General features: G+C 42.5%; 3 protein-coding genes across 20 annotated transcripts in view; 1 reads left to right on the plus strand and 2 right to left on the minus strand.

Annotated features, from left to right (window-relative positions):
* ALMS1 (ALMS1 centrosome and basal body associated protein) overlaps positions 1-1503 on the plus strand; it is a 190531-nt gene extending 189028 nt beyond the window's left edge. For all 9 annotated transcript variants that reach the window (XM_065929545.1, XM_065929549.1, XM_065929550.1 and 6 more), the window contains one exon: positions 1355-1503. In XM_065929545.1, the coding sequence (XP_065785617.1) occupies positions 1355-1399 (45 nt within the window). In that variant the 3' untranslated portion in view covers positions 1400-1503. The remainder of the gene's footprint in view (positions 1-1354) is intronic.
* A 397-nt stretch (positions 1504-1900) lies between these two features.
* Positions 1901-4094, minus strand: NAT8 (N-acetyltransferase 8 (putative)). Its single transcript, XM_065929556.1, has 2 exons — positions 3942-4094; positions 1901-3353 (listed from the first exon to the last, which is right to left on the minus strand). The coding sequence occupies exon 2, from the start codon at positions 3278-3280 to the stop codon at positions 2576-2578; it is 705 nt and encodes a 234-aa protein (XP_065785628.1). The 5' UTR covers positions 3281-3353; positions 3942-4094; the 3' UTR covers positions 1901-2575.
* A 6277-nt stretch (positions 4095-10371) lies between these two features.
* Positions 10372-16540, minus strand: TPRKB (TP53RK binding protein). 10 transcript variants are annotated; one of them, XM_065929564.1, is made up of 5 exons: positions 16182-16540; positions 13579-13738; positions 12585-12707; positions 11110-11286; positions 10372-10590 (listed from the first exon to the last, which is right to left on the minus strand). In XM_065929564.1, the coding sequence occupies exons 2-5, from the start codon at positions 13717-13719 to the stop codon at positions 10504-10506; spliced, it is 528 nt and encodes a 175-aa protein (XP_065785636.1). In that variant the 5' UTR covers positions 13720-13738; positions 16182-16540; the 3' UTR covers positions 10372-10503. The 10 variants fall into 10 exon arrangements, with proteins under 10 accessions (XP_065785636.1, XP_065785633.1, XP_065785631.1 ...); XM_065929561.1 differs by having other exon boundaries at positions 13579-13741; positions 16182-16539; XM_065929559.1 differs by having other exon boundaries at positions 13579-13741; positions 16068-16187.
* Between the last annotated feature and the right edge of the window lie 3684 nt (positions 16541-20224).

Raw genomic sequence — 20224 nt, forward strand, 5'->3', positions numbered from 1 at the left:
GGGAAAGAGAAATCAAGACCTGTTTGAATTAACTGTATTTGGAGAGTGAACTTAAGCTAATAAATACATTGTACCACCGCTGAAATTTAGAAGACAAAAGCACCTGTAACTAGATTTCAAATCTGAAAATCTAAAAAGGCAAATCAAATGGGCTTCCCTGGTGGCTCAGAGGTAAAGCGTCTGCCTACAATGCGGGAGACCCAGGTTCAATCCCTGAGTTGGGAAGATCCTCTGGAGAAGGAAATGGCGACCCACTCCAGTACTCTTGCCTGGAAAATCCCATGGATGGAGGAGACTGGTGGGCTACAGTCCATGGGGTCGCAAAGAGTCAGACACGACTGAGCGAGCTCACCTTCTTTCAGGGACCTCACTAGAGGTCCAGTGTGTTTGAGACTGTGCTCCCACTGTGGGGGCACAGGTTCAACCCTGGTTGGGAACTAAGATCACACATGCTGCATGGTGTGGCAAAAAAAATTTTTCTTTAATATTTTAAAATTATTCAATAGATAAATAAGTCACCTTCCAGACACCTTTGGAGTGAAACCAAATTTCATAGTTAGGTGTCAGTTTAGATGCCATGCTAGAAATCCCCACATCCTTCAGAATTGTTGGGCTTTCATTTGAGTCCCAAATGGTAGTTTTATGTCTCTTCTAGGTAAATCATATACCATTAGAACTTTTCAAATAAATTGGAAACTGTCCAAGTGTAGCATACAAGTTGGTAGTTTGGGGACTCGGGACCTTGAAGCCACCACCATTTCCTACCCATGGCCCCAGTAGAATCAATGGTGCTACAAGTCCCAGAACCTCACAGGCCAGGGGACTTGCTGCCAATTAATTCCTTTAGAAAGCAGATGGACCTGAAGGTCTAGGTCCTTCACTGTTCTCATTTCTTTCCCAACCCCCTTGTTTCACCCTCAGAGGACTCTGAAAGTCAGGAACCAAGAGACAGAGTTCATATGAGACCCATGTGGGATTGGAGAATTGCTCCTGGAGCATGCACCGCGACTCGGGCTGGGCTCCCTCAAGTGGGGTGTGTGGTGCATCAGCATCACAAGGCCAGGCTTCTCTTTGTGCTTGTGTGTTTATGAACTGACAGACGGATCAGTCTGTTAGGATTATATTAATATAATGTTTCTGTGTAGACTATAAAGACTGTAGATCATCTTTCCTAAACACTTAAGGAAGTTTTTTTTATTTTTACTATAATTACCGTATTTTCTGAAGCTGGGAAAGATAAGATTTGGGAGAACCACACCGGTCTCTTCAGCAGCACGTCTAGGGTGAGGAGCGGCTGTCTGCCTCTGATGGCAAGAATGTCTAACTCCTTTCCTCCCTTTCTTTTCTTCCACAGAAAGTGACCAATCAACTCCTGGGGAGAAAAGTTCCTTGGGACTGAAATAAAGAGTATTTTCCTCAGCGCCTTGGAATTATATTTTATCAGCTTGGAGGAACACAATGCTTACTTTTATGAGTCTGGTTGAATAAAACTTGTTGTCCATGTGTAATGTAGAAGTAGTTACCTTCTAAAGAGTCTTGGGTAGAATGATGACTAAGATTATTAATGGTTTAGGAGCAGTATTTCTCCACAGTGACCTTACCCACAAGGATATTTGTTACAGTGATACTACCTTAATTCTAGCCAAGAGTGAGTCCCTTTTTGTATGTGTTTTTATAGAAAATAAATAACTTATGATTGACTCATAGTAAAGCAAGCAGCAGCAGGTTTTTTATTTTCCATCTGGAGAGGTGCCGGGAGCGATGCAGTGCTTCCCAGGGGTGTGTGGGAGCCTTCAGTCTAAGAGTGCCAGTCAAGGGAAATGGGCTATTAGATAAAGTGTGGTCTCTCTTCAGAAATGCCATGTGATGTAGTGAGAGCCCTTTTGTTGATTCTGTGGAGACAGTGTCTGCTTAGGTAGCCATTGAGTGGGCCCATGGACTTGCGGCAGACACAGGCACCTTGGGTCCAGAGCCATGTCCTAGGCTCACTCCAGCTTCCCTCAGGGCCGCTAGCCTTTAGTAGACACAACTCAGGAGACGACAGTAGCTGGATTTAAATCATGACCGGGTCCTGGCCAGAGAGATGCAGGTTGCGCCACTTCTGGGTCTGGTCCTGTCCCTGGCTGCCTTCTCCCCTTCAGCAGAGACCTTGGGAACCGTAACAGATTGATGGCATCGTTGGCCCCAGTCCTTCTCACGTGGATTCTTCTCACACGCCTTCTCCACACCTTCTTCATATGATTTTGCATTTCCGTTCACTAAAAGTGGGGAGGGTCCCTGGCATGACACCTGGACACCAAAGGGGCGACCCAGCCTAAGCTGCTGACCCACAGATTCATGAGCCAAAAAAAAAGGTTTATTATTGTTTTGTGGTAGTTTTTCACGCAACAACCTGTTGGCATTAGATAAATGAAGCAGTAGCAATCCCAAGAGACTGAAAGGAGCAGAGCCACCCCACCCCCAGCGCCACTACGCAAAGCCATAAGCTTTTACCCAGCCGTCACACTGAGACGTTAGGGGCTGCCTATTTCTGCAGCAGAGCCGATTCCTCCTGACTAATCCGCTAGAAAGCGGATCACAGGCCCCCTCCCTGCTCCAGCGCCTGAGAGACCTGAGCAGAGGGGAGGCAGTAGGTAAACTGAATTTGAGAGAAAGAAATTAGCCTCCATTTTTTGAATGCGAAAAACTGGCTCGTCTTCTGGAAGCCAAGGCGCTGGTAAAGGGCCAGGGCAGAGTGCTGCAGCATGCTGGTGGTCAGGACCACCTCACCATAGCCCTGGTCTCGTGCAAACGTGAGGACAGTCCTGACCAGGGCTTTTGCTATCCCTTGACCTCGGTGCTCAGGGGCCACACACAGGTGAAGCAGCTCCAGCTGCTCCTTCTGCAGGGTGGGCTGCTTAACAGGCAGTGCTCCCACCATGCCCACCACCTGCCCCTTAGACTCAGCCACCCAGAAGCCCGAGCCACGCTCACTGAGGTAAGATTTAGTGATGTCAGACATGTCTGTGTGCAAAGACATGACTACATACTGCTTCCAGGGGTATTTGGCAAGGAACCTCAGGGCAGCAAGGAGGGCGAGGCTGGCCACAAAGGCCAGAACCCAGGAGCCAGAGACTAGGATTACGGCAAGGGGTCCCCCAAGCAAGAGCACAAGGGTTTGGGGCAGCTTCAGGATGTGGCAGAAGGTGGCAGGAATGTGCTCAGCCTTCGCCATAGAGAACAAATCTATGACCCGTTTGCGGTCATTTTCCTGGTATTTGCGGATGTGATAGGGAGCCATGGAAGACTTCTGGTTGTCTGGGTCTCGAGGTTCGAGAGAGAGCTAGATGTCTCCTTATGCTTGCCCAGCAGCCCTGGGGAAGAAAGAGGAAGCCATGTGAGTGGCCCACCTGTCAGAACCAGGAAGACCCTGAAACTTCCTGAAGAAGCAGGAACCTGCTCAAAGATGTGTCTCTGCTTCTACCCAAGAGGAAGTAGGCCACAGCCACTGGGAGAAGGCGTAGAGTCCAAAAGACCTGCATTTGATCATGGCTTCATGCATGACCTTGGGCATGTTACATAATCTCTAAGAATCTGCCTTCTGAAGTTGCTCAGAGGATTTAATGAAATAGCACAAACAAAGCTCTGATTATAAAGTACCCTCCCCGTCTTTCCCCATTCCCTAGCCCTCTTCTCAGTTTCTCCATACACTGGCGCTCCATGCAGCAGCAACGCATGTGTCCTCCTCCTTTTGGTCCCTCTCTTCAGGGCCCATACACTAGGGGAAGCCTGTTTTTCCAAGTACAAAGACTTGGAAACAGCAAATGTTCCTTCCCCCTTGATTGCAGATTGTCAGGCTGCTGAGAGCGCAACACCAAATGTGATCCAGCCTTGAAGGCCGGGCAAGTCCGGAGCTCCAGGCCACACCTGAGAGCACTGTCCTTCCACCCATGTCCTCTCACCTGCTATCACAAGAGCCTGGAGCGTCCAGGGCTGCCTCGGCCTGGCCTCTGTCCTCAGCGTCCAACTGGCATCCAGGAGAGACTGCAGGGCCTTTTCTATTTCTGGGGCCCAGGTCCTGGATGGCACCTCATTGGCTGACTTCTGAATATTTGTTAATCATAAAGTCCAAGCTCAAGGGGCTGGGCTCTGGTAGAGCAGGAAGCCCATTCTTTGTTCTCTGAACTCCAGGGCATTAGCTTGGAGGGGTCACGCAGGGTTTGGAACAACTCAGGGGCCTTTGCCCTTGTGGCCGGCCTACACCCCCAACCATGGCAGTTCACCTGGCACCTTGGCATGGAGTATTCGCCCTTCACCCTGTGCTCTGTCCCCACAGGCCAGAGTCCAGTTCTGCTGGCTCAGTATACACGGTCCTCCATGGCTGGGTGAGGGCAGCAGGGCCCTGCCCGTTAGGGCATGTCATCCAGGTTACGAAGTTTGGGCTCTGTTCTAAGAACATCAGGAGCCCACTGCTGTTCTTTTAGCCGGGACATAATAACCAGAGGTGGCAGTGGGTTGTGTGGTATGTGTGTATGATTCTGGTGACCTGTGGAAAATGGACTGAAAGGGCCTGGAATGGAAGTCTATATCCCCCTGCCCCCCAAAGGCTAGTGCAGTGGTCCAAGCAGAAGGGCCTCTGGATACAGATAGATACGCAGATGCTCACTTTACAAGATCACCTTGTCAAAGAAGGCTTGTGGGAACTAAAATCCACGAGCCCTGGCACAGAGCTGAGTCTGACTAAAAAAAGGCATCTTTTTCTTATTTTGCTCAAAGGTGTCACTGCCCACTGAGCTGCGTGTCCAGCAGGTTGTGTCAGTGTTGAAGGGGGCGACTTGTTCTATGTTCGCAAAGGAGCCATCTAGGCTAGCGGGGATCCTACAAGAGAAAGCAGTAACTTGGACCAGAATGGGGCCATGGATGTAAACTGGCCCTCTTAGTGTCTTTTAGGAACAGAAATGACAAATTAATGCTAATCTGAGGATGAAGAAGGGGTCAGAGATGACAGCTAGGTTTCTGGCAAGAGCAACTAGGAGGATGCTTCAGAGACCAGACTTGTGAAAGAGATCACCGCAAAGGTGCCATTTTTAACATTTCAACGCTAAGCAAAATTTGAACAAGGAACCAAAAGAGAATAATAGAGGGCTCCAAAGTCTAGCTGAGTAACCCTAATGAGTCTAATATTCACCAATCAGAAACCTAATGGTCAAGCTGAGGGGCCAGATGTCTGTCTGTCCCCGCCTCTCTTTCCTGTATTCTCACCAACTTCTGTGGCTTCCTCAACCCAGTGACCTTGGTTTACATTTAGGTTTTTTAACTTTCCTCATAGTCATGAATAATGATCATGAGGATTTATTGACATGAAAAATAACTGTCAAGCTATAAAAGGTTATAAAACAGTATGTTTTCATTCATTTTTGAAAAAATATAACAATAATAATATTCACAAGCATGCAGAGAGAAAAGTCTTGAATGGTTACACCAAAGATTGGCAGCATTTATCTCTGGATGGAGGAATTACGGGTAATTCTCTGTAAGAGATGCAAGTCTAGAAGTCTCAGCACATTACAGGCTCTTGACCCTGCTTTCAAATGATGAAACTGAGGCTTGGGAATCTCTGCCTCAGCCAACTCCTTTTTAAAAAAAATGTATTTACAATGTATTAATTTCTGCTGCAAAGCAAAGTGACTCAGTTATACATATACATTCTTTTTCATATTCCCCATTATGGTTTGCCACAGGATATTGAGTATAGTTCCCTGTACTGTAGGGAGGACCTTGTTGTTTATCCATTCTGTGTATAACAATTTGCATCTGCTAAACAAATTGCACCTGCTAAATTCCCACTCCCTCCCTCTCCCACACAGCAACCACAAGTTTATTCTCTGAGTCTGTTTCTGTTCTGTGGATGAGTTCATTTGTGTCCTATTTTAGATTCCACATACAAGCGGTCTCACATGGTGTTTGTATTTGTCCTTCTCTGACTTTCTTCACTTAGCATGATATTCTATATTGCTGCAAATGTACTTCAGCCAACTCTTAAGAGTCAGTCTAAAGAGACCCATTAAAAGATTGTGAATTCCTGAAGGCAAGGCAGGTGTGTTATTCTGTTATTTTTAATTAACCATTCAAATGTGTACAACTCAGTGGCACTTAGTATATTCACAATGTTGTATAACCACCTGTCTTGTTCTGAAGCATTTTCAGCACCCCAAAATGCAACCCTTTAGTCAGTAGGTAGTCACTCCATTCCCACCCCTCCTGCACCCCAGCAACCACTAGCCTGCTGTGTCTTTGGATTTACCTATTCTGGATGTTTCATTTAAATGGAATCACACAATATGTGAACTTCTATGTTTAGTTTTTCACTTTGGTTCTCAAAGTTCACCCATGTCCTAGCAGGTATCAGCACTTCATTGCTTTTTATAGCTGAATAATGTTCCATCAAAAGGACAGACCGCATTTGTTTATCCAGTCACCCACTGATGGACACTTGTTTCCACACTCTGGCTACTGTGAATAGTGTTGCTATGAATATTCTGTACAGGTGGTTGTTTCAACACCTGTTTTCAATTCCTTTGGTATATATCTAGGAGTGGAATTGCTGGGTCATACGGTAACTATTTTAACAGCTTGAGGCACTGCCAAACCGTTGTCCTAAGTTTTACTTTCCTGCCAGCAGTGAGTCTTACTTCACTGTATGCCTCAGTATTACGCCTGGTACATACAGACGGCTGTTATTTGCTGAGATATTAGATACCTGGCACTGTGAGAAAAGCACTTTTCCTGTGCTGTACTATTTGACATTCACAACCATCTAAGAGCTAAGGCTCACATTGCTTCCATTTTACACACGTGAAGCCGAGGCTCACGAACCTGAGATATCCTACCCATGAGAGTGGCACCCAAGCCTTGGCAGTTTTGACTCAAAGGCCTGAACATTTTGCCTTTTAGTACCACATGCTGACCCCAAAAGGCAGGTATCTGACAAAGTGTTTGAATTATTAATTAGTATAAAGCACTAATATACATTAGTATAAAGTATGCCAACAGAACCAGCTGTCTGCTGGGATGCAAACTTCATCTCTAAGCCTCATCACGCCCCTACGTTCAGGCCATACTTGACCAAGATCCAGTATGTGACTAAGGCTCAACGTCCAGTTCAGTGCTACCTTCTCCATCAAGATTTCTGATCCCTGCCAACCAGATGGATCTTGTATCTGCTCCCTCCTTTGAAGATTTTGCACTTTTCATTCAGCACTTATATTGCTGTTAGTTACTTGCTAAAAACTGTTAACTTATTAACAGTTAAACAGTTACTAGTAACCTGATAAATTATTTTATTTTTCTATTTATCCGTAGGAACCTGATTATAATAGGTAGTTATATTTTTGAAATCACTATTATTCCCAGAGTTGTGGGACATTAGAGCAGCATGTCAATGAAATCCCATGCTTGCATGTATGAAGAACACTTGCATACTAGACCAGCTAAGCCCAGAAATGGGTCAATGAACTGAAGTTAGACAATAAAGTGGTGTAGTGTTTTGGAAGTCTCAGAAAGAGGAGGAAAGTGTCCTGGAAAAAACATCATCTCGCCTGATCTCTCATCAGGGTTCCCAGTAAGCCAGCTTCGGGTCAGTGCCCTGGATTCCCACTGAGCACTCATAACTTAAAGGACATGAGTGAGACGAAGTAACAGCAAATTGTTTCAAGAGGAAAGAAAGTGGTCCGATAGGTCACTCCTTGGCAAGATGTTCAGAAATACTGGAACAATGACTCTAGCTCTATAGAAATACTTCTAACCTTTTAACAAAAGGGAGGTGTTATCAGGCCCCAACACTCATATTAGGATAACCCAAGCTCATTTTATATAGATCACCAAAGGGCCCAATTATGAAGGTGTGGTGGGTAAAGGGGAACCAGGTATGTTAATGCTCAAGAGGCCTGAAGTGAGGCAGGAGGGTGAGGGGACAGGAACCTGACCCAGAAGTTGAGTAGCAAGGACCACCCTGAGAGGTCCAAGGCCAAAGCCAGCCTAGGGATCCTTGCAGCGAGGGGCCAGGAAAATAAATTACCTTTGGCCTCATTCTCCTGCTAGCCTCCCCACTCCACACACTGGCCAAACCCAAGCAGAAGCCAAGGGGAAGGAAGGACCTCTGGCTGTGTACATGGTAAGTCAGCCTCCAGGGCAGAGAGAAGAGGAGAGAAGGCTGAAGAGTGAGCTGGAGGGAACAATGGCAGATAACGGGCACAGAGGACTATGAAAATACAAACATCTCATTCCGAGACCAATCTCCTAGAGAGCTGTGCCTTACTCAGTCTGCACCACGGAGTGCCGACAGCACATCAGTCAGCAAAGCAAGGCCAGGTGCAGAGAAGCAGCCGCAGCCCTGGCACAGGCTCCAGGTTTTCAGACAAGCAGAAAGGTCACCGAAGGAGAAAGCAAAGATGAGAATGGCAGCAGGAGGCCCAAAACAGCCTGTGAGCCCCAGGGCCCCTTCTAAAAAGAAGGCACAGTGCTTAGGAGCATTCTTGTAGTTTTCCCGAGTGTGAGGTGGGGAGATGGGGAGCAGATTAAAGATTCTGCCACTGTAGGGGCAGCTTTCATTGTTCCCAAGACTGGGGAGATGGGGAGAACGATTGCCTGGGTGTCAGAGCCCCCTTCCCTCACGTTATCCTAGCGACAGCTGGCTTTTTGCCTTAGTATCCCTTGTTAATCCTGTAACCCTTGACCAAGGAGCCAAATGAGGGTGGCCTGCCAAACTGCATCCCTTCTCTTCCAGCATCAAAGGTCCTATAATCACTGGTTGCTTTTGCTGGGGGAGCGTTTAGGCTCTGAAGCAAACTGGTTAATTTAAGAACAAAGAACATTATTCCTAAATTGGCTCAACTTCTTTAAGAGGAAAAGCTTGTGGACCTTATGTTAACTTCTTTTCCAGGAAATGGCATTATTTCTTTTGCCTTCTTCACCCAAAGGCTCATAGAGTTTAAAAAAAATCTATATAGTTACAGGTATAAACCCTTTCAAAACTCTTCATAACAAATAAACATAGTTCAGCTTCACCAGTAGCCTGACATTTCAAAATGGTGAAAATGTTGAGAAGTTTAAAGGCATTGTTGGTGAGTCTGCTGAGACTGGCACACTTGTGCACTGCTATTACAAGTGTGAAGTGGCACCTTCTTGGTATTAAAAATTCATATCCTCTTCCCCAGTAATTCCACTTCAGGGAAGCTATCCTACAGAAAAAGACGTGTACAGAGATTTACTTGCAAAAGCAAAATGAAAAATTGAAAGCAATGTTAATTATAAAAATAGAATTACATTATGTGAAGTTTCACTTTTACAAAGAACATGTTTTATAGTGATGGCTGTGTGGAGTCATTAGGAGCATAGAATCAGGGGTCACTTGGAGTTTTAATCCTGACCACAGGCACTTTGAGCTTTAGGGCAGCTTTGACTTCTCCTTAAGCTTCAGGAAAAAAGATGCCTTCATAATGGAGAAGTCTGGGGTACTACCTTAACGAAGCGACCAAATATATCATCAGTGATGAGGCCAAATGACGGTATGTGCCTCCCAACGATGTAAAATTGGAAGGACACAAATCTTACCTATCAGTCTCCAAAATATTTAAACTGACTCGCATCACGAACAAAGTCATTCTGAAATTCTGAAAGACATCTGGGGTATTCTTCAAAAAATGTCAACATCACCTTTTTTAAAAAAAGATAGTTCCAGAAAAGAGACATGACTGTTGATATAAGACAGAAACCAACAAAATTCTGTAAAGCAATTCTCCTTCAATTAAAAAGTAATTGAGAGAGATATGACAAGTAAATACAATGGAGGGTGAAGTGCCCCGAGGTCTGCAATTTACTTTCAAATATTTCATAAAAGAAGTGTTTGCCCATGCATAGAAAAGACTAAGAACAAGCAAACTTACCAAAACATTAACATAGGGCCTGTAACCTACTCTATCTTGATTGACACAATCATATTTTAAGATAAAATATGAAAAAAAAAATCCCAAACCATTTATAGAACATGATTTGTAGCTGCATGACCTTGCGCACATTATTATTTGTACAACCTTTTAATGGGAGTAATCTACTTCATATGATGCTGTGATAATTAAATGAATTCCTGCATACAAAAACTTGGAACCAGGAAGCTTGGAACGGTGATGCTGGAGTAGCCAGAATTAAGTGTTAAAGAGTATGAGTTGATGGATATAAAGTCATTTAGATAAGAACCTAGTATACTGTAGACATTCAATAAATGTCTGCAATTATTTCAATTATATAAAAATAAAATATATTTGGACAGAAACAGAAGACAATAACAATAGTAACCGTGATTATCTTTTAAAATATGAAGAGGTAGGACCAGGAGTGTTTTTTTTTTCTTTGTTACCATTCTGTGTTTTAAAACTTCCTACAACATAACATAATAGATTTTATGATCTAGAAAAAACAATGAATGTTTTTTATAAAAGCTGAAAATTTTTTAATATTTCTGTCATTTCACAAAACATCTTTTGTTGACATTCTACAAATTATACCATCCAATAATGTTCCAATACTTTCTTCTTGTTTAGATAGTTTATATACCTGTAAGCATAAAAGACAGATTATGACATGCTGACATATTCATGCACTACTAATTTTCATTAAACACATATATGTGATCTAATTTATTAATCAATTATTGGGATAATGGGATGGAATCACAATGTGATTAAGGTATGCAAAGTAGACAGCAACTCATCACTTATGTCAAAAGTTTCAACTGAAGTTATAGTGGTAACTCTCTAAATATCAAAACATTTGTACCAATTTTAAAAGCACACATCTAGACATTAACTTCATACTATATTTTACATTTCAAATGTAAGCTTGATATTTAAAGTTATCTATTCTTTTTAAAAGAATGTCTTTATCAACTAAGTTTCTAATTATATCTTAAATAAATCTGCATTTCTTTGCATCTCTAATCATTTTTCAAGTAATTTTTAATTATATTAACCTTTCTTAAAAGTTAAAACAATATAGAAGCATTGGTGATCAATAAGCAAACAGTATATTATTCCACATCTATCATGCTCTTTCTAAAAATATGGGTTTACAAACCTTTTTGACTTCTGTAATATTTGTTATTTCGGGGAGATTTTTCAGAGGAACCTGATGACCTTCTACCTGAGATATTAGGTATTCTTGATTTATTTGTTTTTCACCCTCTTCAATATAAGCAATCAAAACTGAAGTATCATTTGCTGAGGTACCAAATTTTTTCAAGGCCTCTGAAATCTAAGGGGTGAAAAAGACAATAAAATCAGTAGTCTCAACATCTGAAACCTCTCCCCATTTGCAGCCTTTACTGGTCAGATTCTTATTTTTCATATCCTAGTGATTCTCTCTGCCTACAGTTTTGCAACATCCCTTCCTAATCTCTACCACCTCTGCCTCTAGAGTACTCCCTGCTCAAAGCTGCACCTATTTCCCATAGAATCGAGCCTTGACTTGGACTGGATGCACAAATGCCCCTCCCCCTGGACCCAGTGACCCTCTAGCCACACACTCCTGCTGTCCAGCCAGTGGGGATTGCTTGGGGCTCCCATCCTTCCACACTGTTCTTGCCTGTGCCAGCGCTTTGTCCTCTACCTGGACTGCCTTCATCTTTCAAGGGTCCAGTTCAAATGTTACTCCTTCAGCACTTTCCTCCTTATAGAACAAATTGCTTCTTTGTTCCCACAGATTTGCATTATTATTCCATTATATCAATTATCTTAGAGCATTTGAACTTTGTCTTGTTCATCTGCTTTTCTCAGGAACATTTCTGACCCTAGACTGGAACAGGGACAAGCTCAACACATGTTTATGAACTGCAGTCTCTTGAGTTATTTCAGTGATCTCAAAGAAACAATTACCCAGTAATTTCCCCCAAGATATGGGGAATTCTATCACTACACATTTTATAAATTTTTCAAACATCTGTATTTTAAACCATGCCACAAGGTTTCCTAACCTTTCTATCTCAGCACTTGATTGTGTTTAGTAGTAGTAATAATTAAACTTCATCAGCAAAATTAGTTGGTTTTTTAAAAAATACACCCAGGTGGCATGTTTTTAACTCAAAAACTTTGATTACTATTAGTATCTCAAACACAAATTCTTCCTATGTGCTGCGTGTATGAGTATGTGTTAAGATCTAGTCTAGGTACCAGGCAGACTTCTGGTATATGGAAAAGACATGGTTCTATCCTCAAAGAGTTTATCGGGGGAATGAAAGGTGCGCATGGCAACACACAAACACCCATGCCTCATTGTTTATCATTAGATTTAAATAGCATTTTCCTGACTCTCTCTGTCAGGAAAACAAATAAAACTATCCTCACTTAATTCAGCTAAACTTCATGTGAGTGACTCCAAAGCTTACTTGTCTAGTAGGAGGCAATGCTAAACCTCAACTCTCTGTCCAGCACTCACTCTTCACTGTTATTTTGGTTTGTTACCAGCAACAGGCTCCAAGCCAACACTGAGGCACACACAGGCTACCACGACAAGGTCAACAGATATAAGGAAAGTACATATTCTGTATTAATTACATTGTTATTTGGGGAGAGATTGAAAATAACTTCAGTGGATAGAGTTCTTGTCTTCATCTTCCCCAGTTTGTAGAGGTGAACTGCTTTGTTTGCGGCCACAATTATCTGAAATGGATCAACAATCTGCCAAAGAGAACAAAAAGAATTACACACAAGAATCTGGAGGACTCTGAAGGATACCGCCCTGTACCACGGTGACTCCAGTGTTAGGCGGTTTTACTTCATCACAATTTCTATATTTTCAAAATTTTCAAAATCTTAAGGGCCTCGGTGTTTAGAAAAATCACAGAATTTTACAGCTGCAGGCAATTAAGATACAAAAAGTTTTGAAACAACTTATTGAGGACTATTATTATGGGAAAGGCCATATTCTCAACATTTAAACTTTATTTTCTATTCTACTCAAAACCACCCTATTTGATACCTTTATTATTTTTCATGTGCAATAAATGCGGAAACCAAGGCAAAGAAGGGGTTGGAATTTCAGTTCTGCCACTTACCACCAAGGGAACCTGGGCAAATTCCTTAGCATTTTATCTTTTAGAAGCAGATAATCATCTCACTGCTTCATAGAGTTGTTGTGAAAATTAAGTGACTTAGCAGTATATATAAAGAACTTACCAAATAAGCACTGTATAAAGGTTGGCTACCACATGCTCAAAGTCGTAATAAATGGCATAACTGGGATTTAAGTCCTGGTGATTCTACCACTATGCAATACCTCCTTTACAGAGATTTTCTAAGTCAGACAAGAAGATGGATATCTAGGCATCTGCCATCATATCAGAGGCAGACCACCTTTCACGTCTCCTAGGGCAGGGCTCAGCACTTGGCTTCTATTCACTGTTCAGTTGAAGGCTGGCCAAATCTGAATTCACTCTACAGGTTAGACAAGTCCTTTTTACTTGGAAGATTGGGCTAACCCATAACACCATGAAAAATCATCAGATTCTTAAACTCCCCATAAAGCTCACTCATTGCCATGAGTACTTACCACTGTAGGGTTTATTAATGAGCCATCGATGGCACCTTCCATGGCCTTTTTTCTCAAGCCTGCAGCATTTTTTACATCTTTAAATAACAGAAGGGTCACCCTGTATTCAGGAAATAGGTCCAGCTGATGTGTTAACTGCATTTCGTAGATAAGCAGGATGCTACTGCACAAGACCAAAAGACCAAAAATTAACAACTGTAAGTCACTAACAAATATCCTTGCTCACAATTAAAGTATTATAACTTTAATAAGATGTAGAACTGTTAAACTTGAAAAACCAACCCCCAAACATCTAGCAGCCTCATGACAGACTGTCTTCCTAACCCTGCTAAGCTGTTCTAGCTTCCTTCCTGGGAAAGGATCAAGGGCAACACCAGGTCCCCTGGTTGTACAGATAAGGCAGGCTCTGGGTGAGGGGAAGCTTCAACAGGCAACTAGGAGCAGAATACCAAACGCTATTTGGACCACAGGTTACTTACAGCGTTAAGGAACCTCACTCCAACTTAGTCTTTTTAGCTTTCTAATCTCACCATTTTATTTATATTTTGGCAGAATCTAGACATAAATATAGGCTTCCCTGGTGGCTCAGAGTTTAAGTTAAAGCGTCTGCCTGCAATTCAGGAGACCTGAGTTTGATCCTTCAGCTGGGAAGATCCCCTGGAGAAGGAAATGGCAACCCACTCCAGTATTCTTGCCTGGAGAATCCCATGGACGGAGCCTGGTGGGCTACAGTCCACGGGGTCACAAAGAGTCGGACATGACTGAGTGACTTAACTAACTAACTAACTAAGATATAAATATAAGGCAGAAAACAATCTTAAAGAAGAAAGTATGACACAACTCAAAGATATTCATTACATACATGGGAATTTAAGCCTAGAGGGTACAATTCTTAAATAGTTACACCCTTTATAGACATAAATTTAACGAGAAAAGGACAGGGTATATACAAAAACATAAAAGCAGCATAAACAACAAATAACTGGAGAGACATAATCTATCTTTGAACGAAAAAACTAACCACTGCAAAAATATAATCTTTAAAACAATTTCAATTAAAGTCTCAAAGAGATATTTAGGCGAGGCAATTTTATATAGGTTCACTTTATCCTTTTACCTAGGAAGTTTTATTTCCACCATTTTTCTGAAGGAATAAATTGGCAATCTGAAGATTTATGTAATAAGATGTTTTTCTTATCATCCTAAGAGTAAAAGGTTGAAAACCTACCTAACTAGTAACAGGCCCAACTACAGAGGCTTTATTGATCAACCACTAAAACCTGTAGTCTTGAAGAGTAGTTAAGGCTGCGTAAATATAGTAATAAATAACATTTAGTACTTAACAACTGATTGGAAAACAAAACATAAAATGTGGCATAATATGTGGGTTTTTTAAAATGTACACAAAAAGAAAACTACTGAAAAAAACAACAAAATGTTATTTCTTTGACTTGCTGGAATTATATCTTATTTTTTCTGTTACAATCTGGAAAAATAAAATTGTGAATAACGTCTTGGCACAGCAGAGCCACCCAATCTTTACTATCACGATAACATCCAATGGAAAAAAATATATACATAGAATGTATACCCACTTCTACAAAAAAAAGGGGGGGGGGGCTCAGAAAACAAAAGCATAAAGGAAGCACACCAAAATATGGCCATCTTAGGTAGAATTACAGATAATTTTGTTTTCTAGAAAAAATATTTTTGCATGTTCTGAATTTTCTACAGCGAGCACACAAAAGATAACGAGTACATATAACCAGGGAGGAAACAATTTTTTTCTGGGTTTTGTTTTCACAGTAGGGGGGAAAGGGCGCCTATCAAACGTCAAAAATGGTTTTGGTTTGTTTTATATAATTCACTCACTGAGGTCAGAAACTTCGAGCCATCGCTGGATACCTACCTCCCACTCGAATCCCATATCTTACGCAAAACTCTTGTCAATTTTTAAGTATCATTTTGAAGGGTCCAATTCTCTCCCATACCTACTCTGCCACCGCCGTTGGCCACCTTCTCTCAACAGCGGTGACCTCCTAGAAGAGATCGCCTCACAATTCCTTCCCTCCTATCATCCAACCTCCACCCGGGAGTCAAAGCGATCTTTTCAAAATGTACACCAAGTCTTGCCCTGCTATAAAGTCCCTTTATGTCACGGAGTCCCAAACTCTGATCTGAGACCTTCCTCCCTCTTCCACTTCCTAGCGCACCCTGCAGACCGCGCTCATGCCCCCAGCGCCGCACTGGCTTATCACCACCGCTAGTCCCTACCCAGCACGCCCCCTCGGACAGGCAGTTACTCTGAATTAATGCTCCCTCCCTTCGACTGGCCAGTAAGAGCCCATTTACCAGCGCTCCCAGGACCCCTGGACTAGTCTCCTATTCTACGAGCTCCTCTGTTACAACTTTGGCAAGTCTAAGGCTCATCGTCCGCCCTCGAAGGGAGGCTGAGCCGATCACTGCCGGGCTGCATCCCCGGACCCGACCTTGGTAAACGCTCGATAAACGAGGGCGCGGGGAATCACAGGTATCATCTGGAAAATCACTGGTCTCCAGTTCCCACCCGACCCGGCCAGCGCTGTGGCGCCAGGAGGACTCACCGCCGCGTCCCCGTCCGTCTCGTAATATCTTCCCCACGGAAACAAAGCGCTCAACTTCCGGGAGATTGCCGCAGCTGCGCTTCTTCCTCGCCCTGCCCGACCCTGTAGTGTCTTTGCAGGTCTGGGTCGGAGGAAGATTCTCGACTACCTCCTTACACAGAGTGTTTCGCGGGCGTCAGTCGCGTCTGCTGACCCGAAGGGGAGCAGGAGCTCCGTTCGCCCCTTCCGATGAGAGAGGCGGCGAGGCTCCTCCGGCCGGACCGGAAGCTGAGTGTGGGATTTCGCCGCGTCCTTAAGCCGCTTGGCCTTGAACGAGACATCCTGTTTCGTCCAGTGAGAAGAAAAGTAATGGCTCCGATGAGCTCTACATATGTCTCCGCTGCTCGAGATTCGACGGTTTTTTATCGAGGCAAGCAGGACTCAGTTTTTTCTTGTTCTGGGCGAGGTCCACTTGGCCAGGATCTCCTGGAGCTGAGAGCGCTCGGCGATCTGCCTCGGGTACCTGAGAGAGGTACAACCTCTTCATCCAGCAGGCTCACAAGTCTGATTGCCATCCCTGGTATATCTGCCTCCGAAAGAGGTCATCCGCTAAACGGATGTTTTTCTTCCATGTTATTCTAACATGTTTTTATGCTTGGGGGCTCATCTGGGTCAATACTTTTCTTTAAACAAAAAGACAGATAAATAACAAATAGTATAGATATATTCTATGGAGAAAAAACTAGAGAATAGGGGGTAATGTCAGGCCGTGAGTATTAGTATTTAAAATTGGATGGTTAAGAAAGATCTCACCAAAAAGGGCCATTTGTGACTGGAGGAGGTCTGGAAGCAGGTTCTGTGTTTATCTGAAGAGCAGCAATTCCAGGGAACAGAGAGAGTTAAAAGACTGAGAACAGATATGGCCTCATTTAAGAAAGAGCACAGAGAACCATGGTGGATCGAGCCCAGTGGGATTATATATGAAATTATATATTCTGAGGAAAGACTGGTATCCAGATTATACAACCAACTCCTATTCGAAAATAGTAAGAGACACAACCTGATTAAGGATAGATGACACAACTGAACACATTTTAGGAAAGATACATGAAAGGCCAATAAAAACATGAAAAGATGCTCATCATTAGTCATCAGGGAAATAGATACAAATTGAAAACATAATGAGTTATTACGACATACCCATAAGAATGCTAAAATTCGAGAGACCTTAAAAACTGTAAATATCAAGTGTTGTCAAACATCCAGAACTGGAACCTGCACATATTGCTAGTCCGAGTATAAAATAAAAATAGTGTAACCACTTTGGAAAAGAGTTTGGCAGTTTCTTAAAAAATTAAATGCATGGCACTAGTGTTAAAGAATCCACCTGCCAATGCAGGTGATGCAAGAGACTGCTGGTTTGATCCCTGGGTCAGGAGAATCCCCTGGAGAAGGGTATGGCAACCCACTACAGTATTCTTGCCTAGAGAATCCCATGGACAGAGGAGCCTGGCGGCCTACAGTCCATAGGGTTAAAAAGAGTCAGACACGATTGAAACAACGAGCACACTCCCTTGCACGTGCACACTTACCATATGCAGCAGTTTCTCTCCTTGGTATTTAACCAGAAGCAGTGAAAACGTGTCTGCCCAAAGGCTTAAACATGAATGTTCATAGCAACTTTATGCATGATGGCCCCAAACTGGAAACAATCCAATGCCCAATAATACATGAATGGATGAACAAATCGTGGTAAATTCATGTCATGAAATACTATTCAGTAATAAAAGGAATGAACATACTTGCAACATGGGTCAATCTAAAAACATGCTAGGAAAAAAGCAAAGTAAAATTGTTACTGTACAATTCCATTTCTACAAAACTATAGAAATTGTAAATATAGCAAATTTATTCTAGAGTGAAAGCAAATTAGAGGTTGTTAGGGATGGGGGAGTGGGAGACACTGAAAAAAATCCCCAAGGGAACCTTTGCGATGAAGCCAACGTTCTAATCCTGATTTTGTGTTAATTGCAAGGGAGCTAGTGTTAAAATTCATTAAATTAAAATTTAATTTTAATAAATTAAAATTCATCATTTTAAAGAGTACATTTTTATAAAATTTCTCAGTAAAGTCAATTTAAAAAGACAAAAAGTTGTCCAGTTCAAAGTGACTTTTCTGTGACCACCAAAAGACCACCAAAAGCTGGAAACAACCCAAACCCTTGTTAAGTGAATGAACAAATTGTATATCCATACAATGGAACACAACTCGGCAGTAAAAAGGAAATCAACTATTACTACATACAATAACATGGATAAATTTCAAAGTTATGCTGAAAAACAATCAGACATAAAAATAGTGTATCTGTGATGCCATCATTTATATAGAACAGGTCCTACTGTATAGCACAAGAAACTGTATTCAATATTCTGTGATAAACCATAATGGAAGACAATATTAAAAGGAATAGAATATATGTTCAATATATACGTACAGCTGATTCACTTTGCTGTACAGCAGAAGCTAAAAACATTGTAAGGCAACCACACTTCAATAAAAAAACTAGTTAAAATAAAATGGAAATTAAGTTTGCTGAATTGCTTCATAAGGAAATTTTTTAAATGCCTTGTGTCAGGCTGTTGAAAATGTTCTCTCTTGAACATAATCTTTAACAGAAAGAAGGATCTCTAATGTTTCCATTTTCTATGATCTATCCTTTGACGTCATTAATATTCTCTTATAATCTCTGTGCATGTGGTCACGGTTGGTCTCGTGAGGTAGTTCTACTTTACCCTTGATTTCTGAAATCATTCATGTCGATATATTAGCAACCACTACCACCTACTAGTGGAGCAGGAAATGGCAACCCACTTCAGTATTCTTTCCTGGGAAATCCCATGGACAGAAGAGCCTGGTGGGCTATGGTCCATGGGGTTGCAAAGAGTCAGACATGAATTAGTGACTAAATAACAATTCTATTGGGGGTATATGAGAACAGAGTGGTGAGGGTGAGGAACAGGCTTCACAGTGAGCCAAAAAGACAAAGGTTGTTTGGTATATGTGTTCACTCAGCAGGCTGGTTCTTCTCTGCAAGGCTTGGAAGGAAAAGCCATTCCAAGCGTGTCAGGAATCCTCTGGCCCTTATTAATTCCTGAATATTCAGGAATTAAGAGGAGAGGCATGCCTTTCCCGGGGCTGAGGAATCCAGGCATTTCCTTTGTTAGTTTCTCATTATGGTGATAAGTACCCTCTTCTCTCTTTAATAGGGATCGCCTTGTCTTTTGTAAGTCTGGAATTTTAATCTGTATCTTTTCTGAGAATAACTACATTGTAAGACTATATATATGCCCACACCATGTTGATTAAAACACCTTTGCTCCATCAGAGCTTTGGTTCCTGTGTCTTTCTTTCTTTCTCTATTCCTGGCTGATTCCCTGGAGCGCGAAAGCCGGCTGCGTAACCCAGGGAATATTAGCCTCTTTCCTTCTTTCACTCTCTCATCGTCGACTCCCGACCACCAGGTTCCGGTCCAATAAAGGACCAACACAAGAATATTCCACAGAAGGGAAAATGGAGGGGGCATTCACCTGCCAGGCTCCCTTCTCTCTTCTGCATTTCATTATTTAAGGCTCCTCACACGGAGTCAACTGCTCTACACTTCTGTACATCTCACCCTTCCATGGCAGCTCATAAAGCCAGAGCTTGTGGCCTGATACGCAGCATTTCCTCCAACTCCAAAGTGGAGGGATGGCCGATAACAGAGAGGGCTTCATATGGAGGCTGTAAGGGCCATGCAGGCCCAGAGTTTTACTTGGGCTCCAGTCAGCTTAGGGAGTGCTAGGTTTGCCTGCAAAGGCAAAACTGGGGCGCATGGGCCAGGTGGCACATGGCACTTTCAGGAAGGAGGAGGAGACCATTCTTGGAATCTGTATTTCACATAACAGGATATAAATGAAATAAATGCTAAATAGTCCTACAAAGTACCTTGTAGCTAAAGGAGTAATTTAGTAGGTGGGTAAGGTTGGGAGAGATGGCTTTACTGAGGAGATGGGGCTTCGAGAAT

Source organism: Muntiacus reevesi, chromosome 3, assembly GCF_963930625.1.
Source record: "Muntiacus reevesi chromosome 3, mMunRee1.1, whole genome shotgun sequence".
Taxonomy (NCBI): domain Eukaryota; kingdom Metazoa; phylum Chordata; class Mammalia; order Artiodactyla; family Cervidae; genus Muntiacus; species Muntiacus reevesi.

What these genes read in the sequence shown, in the direction of transcription:
- NAT8 (XM_065929556.1), bottom strand. Translation starts at nt 3,280, where the DNA reads ATGGCTCCCTATCACATCCGCAAATACCAGGAAAATGACCGCAAACGG.
- TPRKB (XM_065929564.1), bottom strand. Translation starts at nt 13,719, where the DNA reads ATGCAGTTAACACATCAGCTGGACCTATTTCCTGAATACAGGGTGACC. An exon ending in ATCTCTCCCCAAATAACAAT is followed by an intron (nt 11,287 to 12,584) that starts GTAATTAATACA and finishes TTCACCCCTTAG; the next exon opens with ATTTCAGAGGCCTTGAAAAA. An exon ending in ATATTACAGAAGTCAAAAAG is followed by an intron (nt 10,591 to 11,109) that starts GTTTGTAAACCC and finishes TTATGCTTACAG; the next exon opens with GTATATAAACTATCTAAACA.